The 15947-nt window shown below is 43.4% G+C and overlaps 1 protein-coding gene across 2 annotated transcripts in view; it reads right to left on the reverse strand.

The window, feature by feature from the left end:
- The window catches only part of HTT (huntingtin), a 2065683-nt gene that overhangs the window by 427350 nt on the left and 1622386 nt on the right, over positions 1–15947 (reverse strand). For both annotated transcript variants that reach the window (XM_085642500.1, XM_085642499.1), the window contains one exon: positions 10354–10541. In XM_085642500.1, the coding sequence (XP_085498626.1) occupies positions 10354–10541 (188 nt within the window). The remainder of the gene's footprint in view (positions 1–10353; positions 10542–15947) is intronic.

Raw genomic sequence — 15947 nt, forward strand, 5'->3', positions numbered from 1 at the left:
ATTACATAGTGCATAGGTGCATGAATGAGTGACTCACTGTTTGTATGTGTTGAACACAGCATGTGTGCAGGACTGTATGGGTGGATGAGTGTGTGTATGGGTGTGTTAGTGAGTGAATGACTGTCTCAATAGTGTCTTTATGAGTAACTACATATGTTGTAAACTAGTATATGTGACTATTGGTGTATATATGTGAGTATATGTGAGAGTGAGAGATTGAAAGAGTTCCTGTATGAATAAGTATGTGTTTCTATAAGTGATTGTTTAAAAGACTAAGTATGTGTAAGTTTCCGTAGAAGTAAGTATGGTGGTGTGTGTATAACTGTATATGCAAGTAAATGTATGTTTGATTCTTTATTAGCATGAGTGACTATGTGTGTGAGTAACTCTATGGATGAGTGGCATTGTGTAACAGGATGTATAGGTGTATGAGTACATATGATGAGTGAGTACATGTATGAGTGACTGTATAGGACTGTTGGTGAATGAGTGGATGTGTATGTGGATCTTAGAATTACTGAAGAGGTTGTTGTAACTGGTATTGGTATGTCCATTGTTTTGAAAATGTTAGTCTCTATTTTTGAATGTGTGTATCAAAGGTTATATTAGGGTGAGAGGAGGTCTGCCACTCTATCACAAGGATGATGTCATCAGTGATGTCATCAGTGATGTCATTTGAGATGTCATCAGTGATGTCATGAGTGATGTCACTGACAATGTCATGAGTGATGTAATATGTGACGTCATCAGCAGTGCATTGCGGGCGCGCGAGTTATAGTTAGCTGAACTAACTATAACGGGGGAATTTCAATGGTTTTGTACAAGTGAAAAGTCCAGCTAACTATAACACCCCTGAAACCTATGGTTTTTTCAGTGAATTTCTGAGGTTTTTTAAATGCTAATTCCTAACTATAACGTGCCTGAAACCTATGGTTTTTTCTGTGAATTTCAAAGGTTTTTTAAATGCTAATTTCTAACTATGCCTACAGAGATAGGACATGTGAAGAAAGAAGAAAAAATGCACAGAAAGAAACAAAAGAAGTGCAGAAAGAAGCAACAGAAGTCCTCAAATACGAAGATAAGTGCAGGAAGAAGGATAACGTGCAGAAAGAACAAAAAGAAGAGCAGAAAGAAGCCTTGTTGCAAAATCATCCTGTACCCTTAACTTTTTCAGACGGATACTGGTGGTAACTGAGTCTGACTAACCAGTCCTAGAGCCAGTGCTATGTTAAAAGACACTTAGAATACAGTGAAAACACCTACATACACTAGGGAACATTATGCGTTGGGGTCCCCCTGTGATTAGCATGACCTCCTCTGTAAGCCCCTAGTGTATAATAGGGCATGGGGATTAAAACTACCTCTTAAAACAGGCCACAGGGCGTTTTTGCACACGTTAACTCAGGCCCCGTCCCCTCCCTTCACCACTGTGTAAACACGCCCTGTGTCCATTTTTAGTAGGGAGATTAAGTTCATTTGAATCCTGAGGGTCCCTAAGGTCCAACTAGCCCACTAGGTACCTCCAGTAAGTGCCACAGAGCTGCGTTGCAGAGAGGTGTAAAAAGTGGCATGGCCTGGACCACCTCTCTGCAATGCAGCTCAGTGGCGCTTACTGGAAGCACTTGGTGGGCTAGTTAGCCCCCAGGGGCCCTCAGTATTGAAGGGAAATTATATCCCCAATTTAAAACGTGCCATAGTGCGTGTTTGCACACGTCACCTCAGGCCCCGTCCCCTCCCTTCACCACTGTGTAAACGCGCCCTGTGGCTGTTCTAAGTTGAGAGATTAAGTCCCCCTGAATCCTAAGGGTCCCTAGGGTCAAACTAGACCACTAGGTACCTCCAGTAAGCGCCACAGAGCTGCGTTGCAGAGAGGTGTAAAAAGGGGCTTGGCCTCAGAACACCTGGCTGCAGCGCAGCTCCCTGGCGCATACTGGAGATGCCTGTTGGGGGCGCGTTTGCAGAGTGCTGCACGGAGGGGGCATGGCCTCCGGCACGATGCCAGTCTTTTATTTATTTTAGTTTTTTAAGAAGGGGGGCTGTTTGGTTCCCCTTCTTATTCTAATTTATTGGCCCTGATGACCCCATCCCCCAGGGCCAGTCTCCTAATTATATTTTTTTGACCCCAATCCCCAGGGCCGGCCACGGTTTTTTATTATTTTTAAAAAATATATATTTATAGACACACCTAGGACATGCTGGACAAACCGTACGTACCTATCACCATGACGATTTGCGTGATATTCATTAAAAGGCGACTATGCATGCAATGAATCCACGTGGAATGTATTTACACCACTAGTGAAGCTCTGACATGTCTGATGCCCTACCGTGCCTAATCCACTGATGTGCTGCCACTGCCCTCAATTTAGTATGATGTACCAGTCCACTCCTCCTGCCCTCCATTGCCCAATTCTATGCCCCATCATTGACCTCCTGCTTAAACTCTGTGCTTAGCTTGCTGCCCCTATTCTCCTTCCCCCTGCCCTCCGATGTCTTTGTGCATGCCCCTGCTCCATCCTTTTTGCCCACCATGTCCCATGGACCTGCCACTCCTATCTACTCTGAGTGTTCTGTTGAGCTGCCACTCCCCTCCCACCTGCCTAGCATTGTCAGATGACTGTAACCTGTCCCTGCCACCTCCACCCTGCCTGTCCACATGCCATGCCCCTATCCTCTTCCTCCTGTCCTACATGGTCCATTGTACTGCCACACCCTTCTGCCCTCCCTGGTCTGTTGTGCTGCAACTGCTCCTCCTGCCTGCCCCGTGTGGTCTGTTGTGAGGTCCCTTCCCCTGAACTTTCTTGTCTGTGCACAGGTCCTGACCCTCCCTTCTATCCTCCATCGTCCTTTGTGCATGCCCCTCCACCCTCCTTCTTGCCCATCATAGCCATTGTGCTGCCACTAACCCTCCCACATGCCATGCATGGTCTTCTGTGCTGCCATGGCCCCTCCCACCTTCCCTGTGTGGTCAGTTAGCTGCCCCTGACCCCCTCCCACCTTCCCTCCATGGTCTGTGTGTATGCCATCACAGTCTCACTGTTGCTCTTCATGGTGTGTCTTGCTTCTAGTGCCCATCCTGCCTGACCTCCATGGCTATCTTGCTGCTCCTGCCCTGCCCCCTTGCCCCCAGCCCTACTCCCTCCCTCCTGGCTTGTCTGTTCCATTGTAATGCCCCTGATCCGCCCCTCCTGCCCTTTATGGTCTGTTATGCTGCAGCTTTCTCTCCTGTCTGTCCATTATGGTCAGCTAGCTACCATTGCCTCTTGCCCCTCTGTTCTCTGTTGTCCATGTGCATGGCCCTCTTGCTTTCTATGGATTGTTGTGCTGCACTCCCGTCCTGCATGCCCTGTGTGGTGTATTGTGCTGCTGCAAACCCTGATGCCTGCCCTGCAGGGTCAGTTTGGTGCACCTCTCCATGTCCCTCCTGTCCTCTGTTATCCAAGTCCATGTCCCTATCCCATTTCCTTCCATGATCCAATGTACCATACTTGCGAACATTTTGAACTTGGTAAGAGGGAGATTTTGAAAAAAAACTGGGATATTGATTTTCCCCTTTGAGTTACATTGAAAAAGAGGATATTGTAGACAGGAGACAGATCAAATAAAGCCCATTTGAGCTTAAAAACATTGGACGTTTCCTGGCTGAATCGGGTCTGTTGGCATGTATGGTTGTACTACCATTGCCTCTTCCTTCTGCCCACAATGGTCTATTACATTGCCACAGCCTTGAAGAAGGGTAGATTTTGTATCACAGGGGGCCCCTGACCCGTTCTGTCCACACCTGAAGTATGAGACCCTTGTCCTTGCCCTGCCAGCTGCATTTGTAGGCCGTATTAAATTGACCAGCGGGTCCTGTGTTGCTATATAATTATCCTGAGACATCCTTACCACTCAGCCAGCATAAAACCCCTGTGTAGGCCCTTCTGTTCAATATGTAGGCCTCTTTGTTAAATTGACCATAGCTCTGCAATTTTAGTGTATAGCAGTCTGAAGGCAGGTCTGCGAGGCCTTCTGATCCAAACTAGTAGCCCCCACCCTACCCGAGTGCTCCGTGCTCGGTATCAAAGTTCAACATCCCCCTGAAGCTGTCGACATACAGTAGGCTGCATCCTGGACTGGTACTTGCTTCCTGGGCAGGTTTCCCGCTTTTAAGGAAGTGGCAACCGCAGAGCGTCAAGTTAGGAGAACTGAGGAGATTTTATACATGAATATATTGAATTCCCGTACAATACCCATTATTTTCTGCTTGCTCTATGGAACTTACGATAAGCGATTGGCCTGAGAGGCTGACCTTTTCACCCAGTCCATTGTCAGCATTAAAGGGGTAAATGACGAAATGTCTGGTAAAATCTGCAGACGAAGCTTTTGGGTAGCATACGTAGGTAGATGTAGCGTCCAAAGGAGCCCACAAAATGATATAAAAAGGGAGCACCCACAGATATCGACGGACTACCTCGCCGTCTGTATGTAGGTTAACAGGCAGTGCAGGTTTTCCCCAAGAGCTGGGAGCTCTTGTCTTCCTTTGCTTAAAATGTCTTGCTCTGCTTTGCTTGAAGTATCTTATTCTATTTTACCTATATGAAATGTCATGTTATGTTTAACCATTGTTCTCTTTACTTTTGCATTTAAAAGATTTTGTATTGTAATTGCAGGAATGCTTGCTCTAAGAGTAAACGTGAGTGTTCCTAGGTAACATTTTCCTTGGTGTAACTTGTTTCTCATGATGCATTTATACATGTGTTTTCTCTCTCTCTCTGTCAGTACATTAATTGAGATACAGAGAATATTATGACAGCTGTATGATTATCTGGATTCTGTATTTTGTACTTTATGTCTCTATTCTGCGGTTTCTTTGAAGTTGCATCTTCTCATTAAACTGCCATTGTATTCTGCCTCCAATTCCATGTCTCATATGTCTGTTTTCTTCATTTTTGGAGCAAGCGTTGCTAGGCACCCCGGCTCAAATTAAGGTGCCCCTTTTGTCCCTGACTCACTCTCCTGCTCAGTTCTGTGGTGGCTCCCGGGGATCTGGGGACCGCCCCTAGCTTCCTTGACCCGTAATAGATCTTCCCTCCAACAGCCTCTCTTGCAAGTCCTGTATTGTTGGTTTGTTGCCCCTGCCCCCCTTTCCACTGCCCTCCATAGTCTGTTGTGCTTCCACGGCCCTTCCTGCCTGCTCAGTGTGGTTAAATTGTTGCCTTTGCACCCTCCTACCTGCCTTCAATTTTCAGAGTCCGTGCCCCTGGCCTCTGCCTCTCAACAGTATCCTAATGAACAACTAGATTGCTAACATTCTATATTTATTACAAAAGTGTGGAACGCCTGACATCATCTTGATGTAATCAAAACTGTAATACCTAGAGCATTTACTTTAGAAATTACATATATGAGAGGGTCTTATTGGCATCAAAATTATGGTTAGTGCTCTAAAAGACTAAAATAAGGACATATTTTCTGAGTTTTCAAATAGCGACAAAGCACTTTTAAATTATTTGTTATCTTTATGTTTTTTTATCCAGTTGACCACTTGATTAAATGTTGCACTTAGGGGAGAGGATGTGGTGTTACTTCCAGAACTGCAGACTTTGCAACTGGGGAACCAGGTTGAAGTTTCTGCTTCAGCTCGACATTCTGTGATTCTGGTCAAATCACTTAGTCTCCCCATGTCTACAACCAAAATGAATTTGTTCTTGTGTGATGTAACCAATGCTCATGTAAAGCACTCCAATACCTGACAAGTCTGCACTATATAACACTGCAAAAACACAAAATAATAAGTGTTTTGCACACTTCTGTCATTGGGCTATATTTGGGCTACATCTGGGTGATTTTGGGCTACATTTGGGCTCTTTTGTCTCCGGTGGCCATCTTGGGAGATTTATTTGTTATGAAGTTTCCTAATTTCCTCATGTACTGCAGTCTCCTCAGTAGGAAATGCTTTCAGTTTTTTACTTTGATTCCATCATGAAGGTATTCAGATATGTCACACATTTGCCATAAATTCTGAATGTTAGCACTCTAGTTGCTCATTAGATCACTGTAGTAAAACTACTGCACCATGGAAGTCTGCTCCTGGTATTAAAAGTGCATGTTTCAGTCTGCATGTCAGAATTTTTTAATGAAATAGAAGAGGATTTGAGAAGTCACTCAAAATGTGCCCTCATTTTCTTTCTTCAGCATTAATCATAATTTCTATGGCAAAATGAACCTCCTCATTGTGTTCCTTTTTAAATTAAATGTTTTAAGTGTTACCAGTTTACTCCAATCAAGATGGCTTCAGGTGTGCCATACTTTTGTCATAATGAAGACAGTAAGCGCTCTAGTTGTTTTTAAGAACATTCTGGGACATTCTGTCATTGGGCTATACTTGGGCTACATCTGGGTGATATTTGGGCTACATTTGGGCTCTTTTGTCTCTGGTGGCCATCTTGGGAGACTTATTTGTTATGAAGTTTCCTAATTTCCTCATTTACTGCAGTCTCCTCAGTAGGAAATACTTTCAGTTTTTTACTTTGATTCCATCAAGAAGGCATTCAGATGTGTCACACATTTGCCATAAATTCAGAATGTTAGCACTCTTTTTGCTCATTAGATCACTGTAGTAAAGCTACTGCTCACCAGGGAAAACTGCTGCTGGTATTGAAAGTGCATGTTTCAGTCTGCATGTCAGAATTTTTTTAATGAAATAGAAGAGGATTTGAGAAGTCACTCAAAATGTGCCCTAATTTTTCTTTCTGCAGCACTAATCATAATTTTTATGGAAAAATGAACCCCCTCATTTTGTTCCTTTTTAAATTAAATGTTTTAAGAGTTACCACTTTAATCCAAGCAAGATGGCTTCAGGTGTGCCATACGTTTATCATAAGTAGGACTGTTAGCGCTCTAGTAGTTCTTTGGAACACTCTGGGAAGCTGCAGTAGAACACAAAGGAATCAACTGACAGTCTCTGCTCTTGTTGGATGTACATGTTTTACTGAGAATGTCAGACTTCATTCTCACATGACTGAGAAAGATAATGTGAATTTACAGAAAATAAGCTCTCAGTTTAGCCTATAGATCACCTTCCAAACCTCTGTGGTAAAAGCATGAGAAAATATTTTTCTCTCAATCATGATATCCCAGCAGAAGGCTTTTTCACATGGTGAAATCACCTTAGAACATACCACAATTCCTAAAATGAGTATGGTACCATCAACAAATGATTTATAATGTAACTAAAGTCTTAAAACCTTCTATTAACTGCAATGCTTTTTAATGAGGTGCTATCATGTATATTGGTCCCAAGATGGCTGCCAACACTTCTTGGATGAAGTGCTGACAGCCAATCAGATCTCAGGATGAGATGTGTGGTTAGGCTCCGCCCACATATATATATGCTTTTAAATGCTATTTTCTCAGGAAATACTGAACAGATTTACACCAGACCTGCAAAAGGCACTTCCTTGACCTTATGGCTACCTCTCTGCCAAATTTCAAGTAATTCTGTTCAGCCGTTCGGGCTGTAGCTGTGTCTAAAGGTCCTATGGAAAAATGCATGGGGAAAACGCGTTTTGGGACCCCCCTTTTTTCTCGGCCCCTGCTTGACGAATCCCCCCGAGACTTTCAGGGTAGGAGCGGAGCGTAGTGCCCCACCTATTTTGAAAATTTCGCGAGGATTCGTCGACCGGCGCCAAAGTTATTCCAAATAGAATGTTGCAGATTTCCTATGGAAACAGGGTCCTAACTATAACTACCTACTGGCGACCGCCAGTAGGTAATATATATATATATATATATATATATATATATATATATATATATATATATATAACGCTTACTACCCAGGACGAGGTGTTGAAGCGCTTTGCGGCAAGTAGCACGTTACTCTAGAACCCAAGATTAGAAGTGAATGGTTAGTAGATTAATAATAATTATTTTTGTTTGTGTTTGTTTTTATTTTTGTGCATTAAATGCGTTAGGTTTGTGGTCTAGAGTTTTTGAGTGTTTAGTAGAGTTTAGCCTAAAAGGTTGACGGGAATGGATTTAAAAGGGGGAGTGGTAAGTTGTTTTTGTAAGTAATGGTTGTGTGTGCCTGTTAGTTGGGGGTCATGGCTTACAAAGGAGGAGAAAGTTTGAGGACAATGTTTGGGGGTTCACAGTAGCCAGAAAGGTTTAGGATCAGCCAAGGAGAGGAGGGATGAGACAAAGGTTGAAAGGAGGATTTTTCTTTTCCTAAACATACATACATGACACTTGTAAAGTGTCATGGCTGGAGAAAATCCCTCTGTATAAATAACCATGTGAATTAAAGCAGCAATATTTACATGGTTATATGTGCACATTTATCTTGCGGTGAAGTATGCAAATTTTTCATGAAGCCATCTACGGAGTGTTTGTACAGAACTGAATTAGACCAGATCTGTTTTGGAGGTAAGTAGGTTTTCTAGTTCCTCCAAATTCAGCTTGTTCCAAGGTCGCTATTTAGCTGAGGGAAAGATGATTTTACTCGGGGTGAGTTTTTGTGTCTTGTGTTGGAAGGCAATACGTAAGTAGTCTGACCATGTGACTGGTGTAATTCTTTGGAACGTGATGGTCTGGGTTGGCGAACAATGTATCTAATGTGTCTCCAGGATTGTGTGTGTGAGATTTGGAACGAGCTGTTGTAGGTTATGTGTGCTTAGGTCAGTAAGAATAGTTCTCAGGTGTGGCATATTAGGTTTGTCAAACCATATGTTGAGGTCATCAAGGATGGCTATCTTTGCTTATATTGTAAAAAGGTTAGAGATTGTATCAAACAATGTTTCTGGGAATGCTGCATTGCTAAGTATTGGGCTGAGGAGAAGGATAAAGTAACATGAAAAGGTTGGGGTAGGGTTGCATCTAACAAGGAGGGACTCACAACCTTGTAAAAACACACATCCCCAGGTTTGGTGAGATTTATTGTTTCATTAACTATGACAACTAGGCCGCCGCTTTTTTACCTTTGTGATTTTGTGTTACAGTTTGATATTCTGGTGGGACAGCTTCATGCAATGAATGATAGACTTGTAAGTGTGTGTTTTCGTGTGTTTGTGGATTAAGCGACTGGTGTATTTGCTGCACGGAGAGTATGAGGTAGAAATGGGCTTAAATGTGTTTTACCTTTTCTGGTATTCAGAGAAAATTGGATGTATGTAGGTATGTTGGGATGGTTGTCTGTCCCTAGACAAATATGTAGCTTCCCAAAGTGACGCATCAAACTTCCCAACCAGGTAAAAAAAGGAAAACTGTCCGGGGCAAGACTTTGTGAAGATGCATGCACACATGGGTTCTCCGAAACTGTCTGAGCACTAAGGAAACCAGGACCATTTTGAATAGATGAGGTTTTCTGTCACCTGCTGACACAAGCTGCCACCTGTGGCTACAGATGTGCTCAGTAAGAAGCTTTGATATTTTTGACATTCAAAGCATCAACCTTATCCCTCTTAGCAAACTGATGAGAGAATTAAGGGGACCTTGAAATGAGAGTGATTAACACCTTTAAACTGGTGGGAACACTGGTGAGTGCGATGGAGCTTGTTTGGAGGGGATTCTTCGACATCTAGAGTCCTCTTTCTGTTTCCATTTCTCTGCAACAACTGTGCCAAAGGTGACACCGAATATCATGCTGTGTGCAACTCTGCCAAAGGCACGGAAATGGGGGCCGACGCCAGGCTGAAGGTGACATTTTCAGATTCATAGACAGGTCTGACACAGAGGCTGGCACGTGCATCCCAAAAGCTCTGGGAGCACAGCTTCATTTAGCAACTGTGTGGAAACCCAACAAAGGAGCACTACCAACGGGATTAATTGGCAGAGCCTTGACTAAATATGTGTTCAGTAGGGCCTCTTAAAAGGTATTTTAAATAGGAAAAAAACACTAACTTGGAACTCTACACATGGTATAAATTTAGAGCTTTGCCTGCTGTATTTCAACATAGTAAAACTTTAAATCTGGAACACCTAAAAATTCTTAAAAAGGTTTTTAATTATTAATTCACTTTGTTCTCGATGTCAAAATGAGTCATTGTTTTGCAAGACGTATCCACAGCACTCACTTCTATTAATACCTAGAGTAAACTAATCAAAAAATTGTACAAGAGACAACAATGAGAAGCAAGTCAAAGAAATACTGAAATAACAAGTCTTCAAAATTCTGAAACATGCATTATTCCTTCCAGCATAACTTTTGAACCATTGTTTTCCACAATAATTTTGGAGAACAAATATTGCTTCCTTGCCACTTACATCAAAGAACACCTTTAACTGACTAGCATTATAATTCGTTACATTAACGTATGGCACCCAAATTGCAATTATCTTATAGGACAAAAAGCAATAAATAACATGACTTACCAAGGGAGGCACTCTTGTATAGCTGTTCACTAGGGGCAATCTAGCTAAGCTTATAATTATATTCTTGAAGACGGGAGTGAGGAATGCAGCAATACTGTGATTCCTTGCATGCCCAAATGCCAAGACAGTTTGCAGACTCTCCACCATTTCAGTCACCATTTCACAAGCTGTTGAAATATACTTCGGTTCTGTTAAAGAAAACATGAACAACATGAATATTACTGACAATAAACATGCAGGATAAAAAGAATTCAGTAGTAATCTCAGTAGTGTTAGAAGCGCACGGTAAGTGGGCATACAGAGGTGGATCTGCCGAGACACCAGATGCGGGCTGAGGGTAGTGATCAGTGCTAAGGATTACGTTTGTTGGAGACCGAAGAGGTTGGAGGTTGGTTGAAAGGGAACATCTGCCCCCCCCCCCGCCCCATCGTTTCATACCCATTACTACTCAAAAGAACCAGAAGGCGAAGGAGGTGGCGGAAGAAATCAAGATGTGGCTAAAAACAAAAAACTGTTACCTACCTGTGGTAATGTTGATTCTTTGTAATGCCGCAGCCTGGGCCTATTTCCACAGAGCAACAGCTCCAGGAAGTCCACTTATGTCCTCCTCAGCGTTACAGGCAGTAAGCAAAGCAGACCGAGCCGATGGCTCCATACTATGTACATGATGCAGCCACATACAATGTAGAACTAATGTCATTAAAGGTGCAAAACCTTTTCTTCGAATCAGTACCACTCGCTCTGCTGATTACCCATCTAGGAAATATTTCTCAGCATTGAAGGGTCTCGGATGACATAATAAGGGCTACCTTAAGGCGTGCACCAATGCCTAATGAATGTGTAAAGTAAAGCCCAAATGGCTGTCTAGCAAACAGCCGTCAAGGTCGCCCCTCTGATGAAAGGAGTAATAGCTGAAATGCTCCTGGCAAAATGAGGATACTATTAAGTGAAGTCATGCTGGCTAATCCTTAAACTAGATACAATCCCGTTACTTGTAGGTTTTTGTTACTTCAATACCATTAGTAGGACCCTATTAAGCCACAAACAGCTGATATTCTACTGCACTCTTCAGATCTCGAACTATAATGACAAACTGGGAGTAGGAGTGGCCTAAAGGGCAGTACCGGTGCACAGTGGTTCCAGTGAAAATGTGTTACCATCTCGAGCAGAAAGTTAGTTTCACTCCAAAGGTCCCCTCATCATTAGAGAATACGCGCAAGAGAAGTCTGCAGATAACAGAGTTAGGCAGCAGTTCTTGAACTGAGGAACAGTGTCTTGAAAGGGAGATAAATGACGTTGTGATCAAGTGGAGGCTCTAAAGGAGGAGCCTTCAATATCTTTAGAGGACTAAGGCCTTAAAGAACAACAGGCTTATGGGTTTATCGCACAAAGACATGGAGAGCCCACAGAACGGCTTACTGGGGAGACTCACAGCCCCGCTTACACCAGATGCAGCGCACAATTCCATGCCACTCGCGAGGATGCCATACAGGTTTCCAGTATTTCTGAGTGCACACCAGCGACAGGAACTGAATCTACTGCTACCAAGACGGATGGCACTTAGGGACTTGCTTCCATCACGAGGCTGATCCTTTCAGCCATACGTGTATGGCCTCAGAACGTCAATCCGTCAGTAGCCGCAAGTGCACCTAAAGGATGTCCACGTATCGGTGACGCAATCTGCCCGCTTAAGCCAATTCGCATATATATGTTCTCATATGCACCGCATTGTTATTGCCCTCAGTACCAACAAACACCATCTGGGCAGTGGCGCTGGAAGTAGGAGCGCAGCAGGACATCTGCAGAGGGGTCAGCAGGACAAAGGCCAACAACGAGGCTTTTGGACTGTTTATTTTTGTAATGTTTAATGTGCTTTCCAATTATACAAGTCAAAAGAGTTGAAGGAATAATTTAATCTTACACGTTACTTCCTGTTTGATTCACAAAGTGATGGCCTTCTGTAATCTGGAAAAAGAGTCGATCATCCCATGACCACGAAGACGGTGAGAGCAGGATGGTATGTCAACAGCCAACAAAAAAGCCCACATAAGTACACGAATACACACTCGGGTAAGATTCCTTTTCAGCTTGCTTTCAAATTACACATGGTTCAAATATTTTAACAAAATTAGACCTACTAGTTGTCTCAGAGTCGCTGTGTGATGAAAACAACAACTTGCAACAATAGTCATTTTATTTTGTTGAGCTTTTAATACCATTCTTCTGTTTCTAAGCGCTGTAAATACCAGGGGTTACATTTACCCAATTTAAAAGTATTCAGTTCATCAACCTTTAGAAGGATGGAAGCTGAGATGGCCTTGCTTGCTAGGGTTTGAACCGTCGTGACCTGCAGTCTGTGTTAGGTAAACACAGCTAAAGTCACAAAGTATTGCTCTCTTCTAAATAACCATTCTTTCGGTCAAAACTGAAGCAGTTAGAGGACCACTTCATAGGCAGGTCCCATGTTTCATTGGCAGCCACAGTCAATTATCTACACTCTCGTATGTTGCATTATTTTGTTGTTACTTGTTGATCTAGGACATTTTTCCATGAATGTTATGTTACAATATGCTTTAGTACTTTCTTGCACTGCGCAAACTTTGATCTCGGATATTGACCTTAATTTGGGGTACTGTGTGGGCTTGGACAGCAGACATAGGAAAACACTGAACTGCTGTATGCTTAGAGCTTGTCAATCACTGTTTAGGAGTCCATCTGGCCCCATCCTAATTTTGTAACTGATTACACTTCTAGAGGGCACACCTTCACAAATGTGTCTCTGTGGTTTAGATGGGGCTAGAAGTGGCTGCTAGGAACTGGACTGGGTTGAACATTCATTGAGTATCGAGCTGTGTCACATGTCACAACAACAGTTAAATACATGCAGCGAAGCCAGTCTGCACGCAGGTGGCTGCTGCAGGCATAGATGCACGGGAGTGCCTGCATGGATCAGCATGGCCCAGGAGATGGCTGCACAGTGAAAACAGATGACTGGAGGGTGCACATACGTGCACCACGCTAAAGGCAGCTGGAAAGAGCCTTCTCCTGGTTGATGTTACATATATGCATTAACCTGCACTACGAGGATGACTGCTCCCAGAGGCCTGCTGCAATAGAGGTGGAAGGCTGCGAGGCGTTAGACTTCTCCTTCCGCTTATCTCCCCATTATACCTTCCAAGGTTCACTTGTATATAGACCACCAGGCCCCAGAGCCCACTTCATTGAGAAGGTGGGCAAAATTATGGAAACAGGTATTATGGCGTGCTCTTATACCATCTTAGGGGACTTTAATTTCCATTTGGAAACTACATCAGATCCAGACACAGCCAAATTGCTAGACTTGATGAAGTGTAGTAATTTAGAGCAACAGGTGACGGAGGCGACTCATAAGGGTGGACACATACTGGATGGCATTTTTACTAATAATCCACATTTACGAATGACGGATATTATTCAGTTACCATGGTCGGACCACAAAGCTGTGGTATTTAATCTTAATATTCCCGAGCGCCACCCGCAAAAACCAGTTAAAAAAAGAAACCTGGAGAAAAGAGCGTGGAATAAAGTAGTGTCGGAGGATTTGCATGACATACTTAATAAGACCATAATTACGCCGCCCGCAAACTTAAGGCTACATGTTCCTACAGTTGCTGGCTAGAGACAGCAGGGAACAAGCTTGCTCCTATAAAAAAGTTCTAGCCCACTAAAAGGCAACCCTCCGCTCCTTGGTACACACAGGAACTCAGGGAAAAGAAATTGAATTGTAAACATCTGGAGAGAAGATGGAGAACGGAGTACAAAGATAGCGACAAGGAGGAATATAAACGAGGTCTCACCATATATAAACAGCAGATCCATCAGGCTAAGCTTCTATTTTATTCCATGAAGATCAATAGAGCTACTAACTCTGCTAGGGAATTATTTAATACAGTCACCAGTCTGGCCAATCCAGTGGCTATTACAATTACACCTAGTCAGGCGCTCTGTGAAACTCTGGCCAGTTTCTTTTATGCGAAAGTGAATACCATCTTTTCCGCTTTCACCAATATAATTCCAAAAACCATGGCGGACCAAGCAGATAACCTGTATCTAGATAAGAAAGGGTCAATGGACAATTTTGCTCCGCTTACTACTACAGAAACTGCTAACCTCCTGATGCAGGTGAAATCTGCTCCCCTTCGGATCCATGTCCGATAGCGATTTTAAAGCTAGCAGCAGAGCCTGTCGCTCGAGTCTTGACACCCATTTTCAATGCGATGTATAGAGAAGGCTATTACCCGTTGTACTGGAAAAAAAACTCCATTCTGCCCTTATTAAAGAAATCGAACCTCGACATTAATGAGCCTAATAATTTCAGACCAATATCCAGACTTCCGATACCGGAGAAAATGGTCGAGAGACATATAAATACGCAGTTTAGCCAATTTCTGGAATTCACACAAGCTCTCGACCAAATGCAGTATGGCTTTCGAGGAGGCTACAGTACTGAAGCTGCACTTTTGAAATCCACCGAAGAGGTTCAGACTATTTTAGACCAAGGTGGCAAGGCAGCTCTGATTTATGCTAGATCTCTCTGCAGCATACAACACGGTCCATCACAATTTGTTGATAGACCGGCTGCAGGAGATTGGTATTCGGGGGGCAGCAGGGAGACTCTTAGGATCGTTCCTGTCGAACCGGAGTCAGCAGGTGGCGCTGGGGGAATTTGTATCAGACCCTTCTTCATTGCCATGTGGGGTCCCGCAGGGGTCCCCACTGAGTCCGACATTATTTAATATATATATCCTCGCTGGCACCTCTTATTCAGTCATTCGGGTTTAGTTTGACTACGTATGCGGATGATACGCAAATTGTGGAGTCTCTTCTTCCATCTGAGGCAAAAGGCACGGCTCACCGTTTTAAAGAGTGTATGAACGCCGTAGGGTATTGGATGGCCTAAAACTGCCTTAAATTAGACTCTAGCAAGACGCAGGTGTTATGTTTTGGCAATGATCCTAATTTCTGGACACCGGAATGGTGGCCAGAAACCCTGGGCCCCTTCCCCGCCCCAAACAGGAAGGTTAAAAACCTAGGTGTGTGGGTGGACCAGAAGCTAAACTTTTAAGACCAGATAAATGCAGTGACCTCGGCCACATCTTTTGTGCTCAGGTCCTGCAAGAAAATTCTGTCTTTTTTACCCACAGAATGCCGAAAAACAGTTATCACCTTCCTCACCATGTCGAGGCTGGACTACTGCAATAGTCTGTATTTTAACATTCAGGAAGGAATATTGCAGAGGTTGCAGCTCCTGCAGAATGCGGCTACAAGACTGGTGTTGGGCATTCCAATATACGCCCCAATAGCGAAAGAGATACGTAAACTGCACTGGCTGCCAGTTAGGAAGCGTACCCGGTTCAAGGCGGTGTGTCTTGTTCATAAGGCACTTAACAGAGCAGGACCGGCCTACCTAAAAGAGCAGCTGTACTGGTACACTCCAAATAGACCATTACGTTCATTTGATGCCAAACTGGTCTATGTGCCGTTTGTAAAAAAAAATAAAGCCACTTGGGGTGGCAAAAGCTTTGTAGTCAATGCAGCTAGAGACTGGAATCAGC

Source organism: Triturus cristatus, chromosome 2_2, assembly GCF_964204655.1.
Source record: "Triturus cristatus chromosome 2_2, aTriCri1.1, whole genome shotgun sequence".
NCBI classification, from domain to species: domain Eukaryota; kingdom Metazoa; phylum Chordata; class Amphibia; order Caudata; family Salamandridae; genus Triturus; species Triturus cristatus.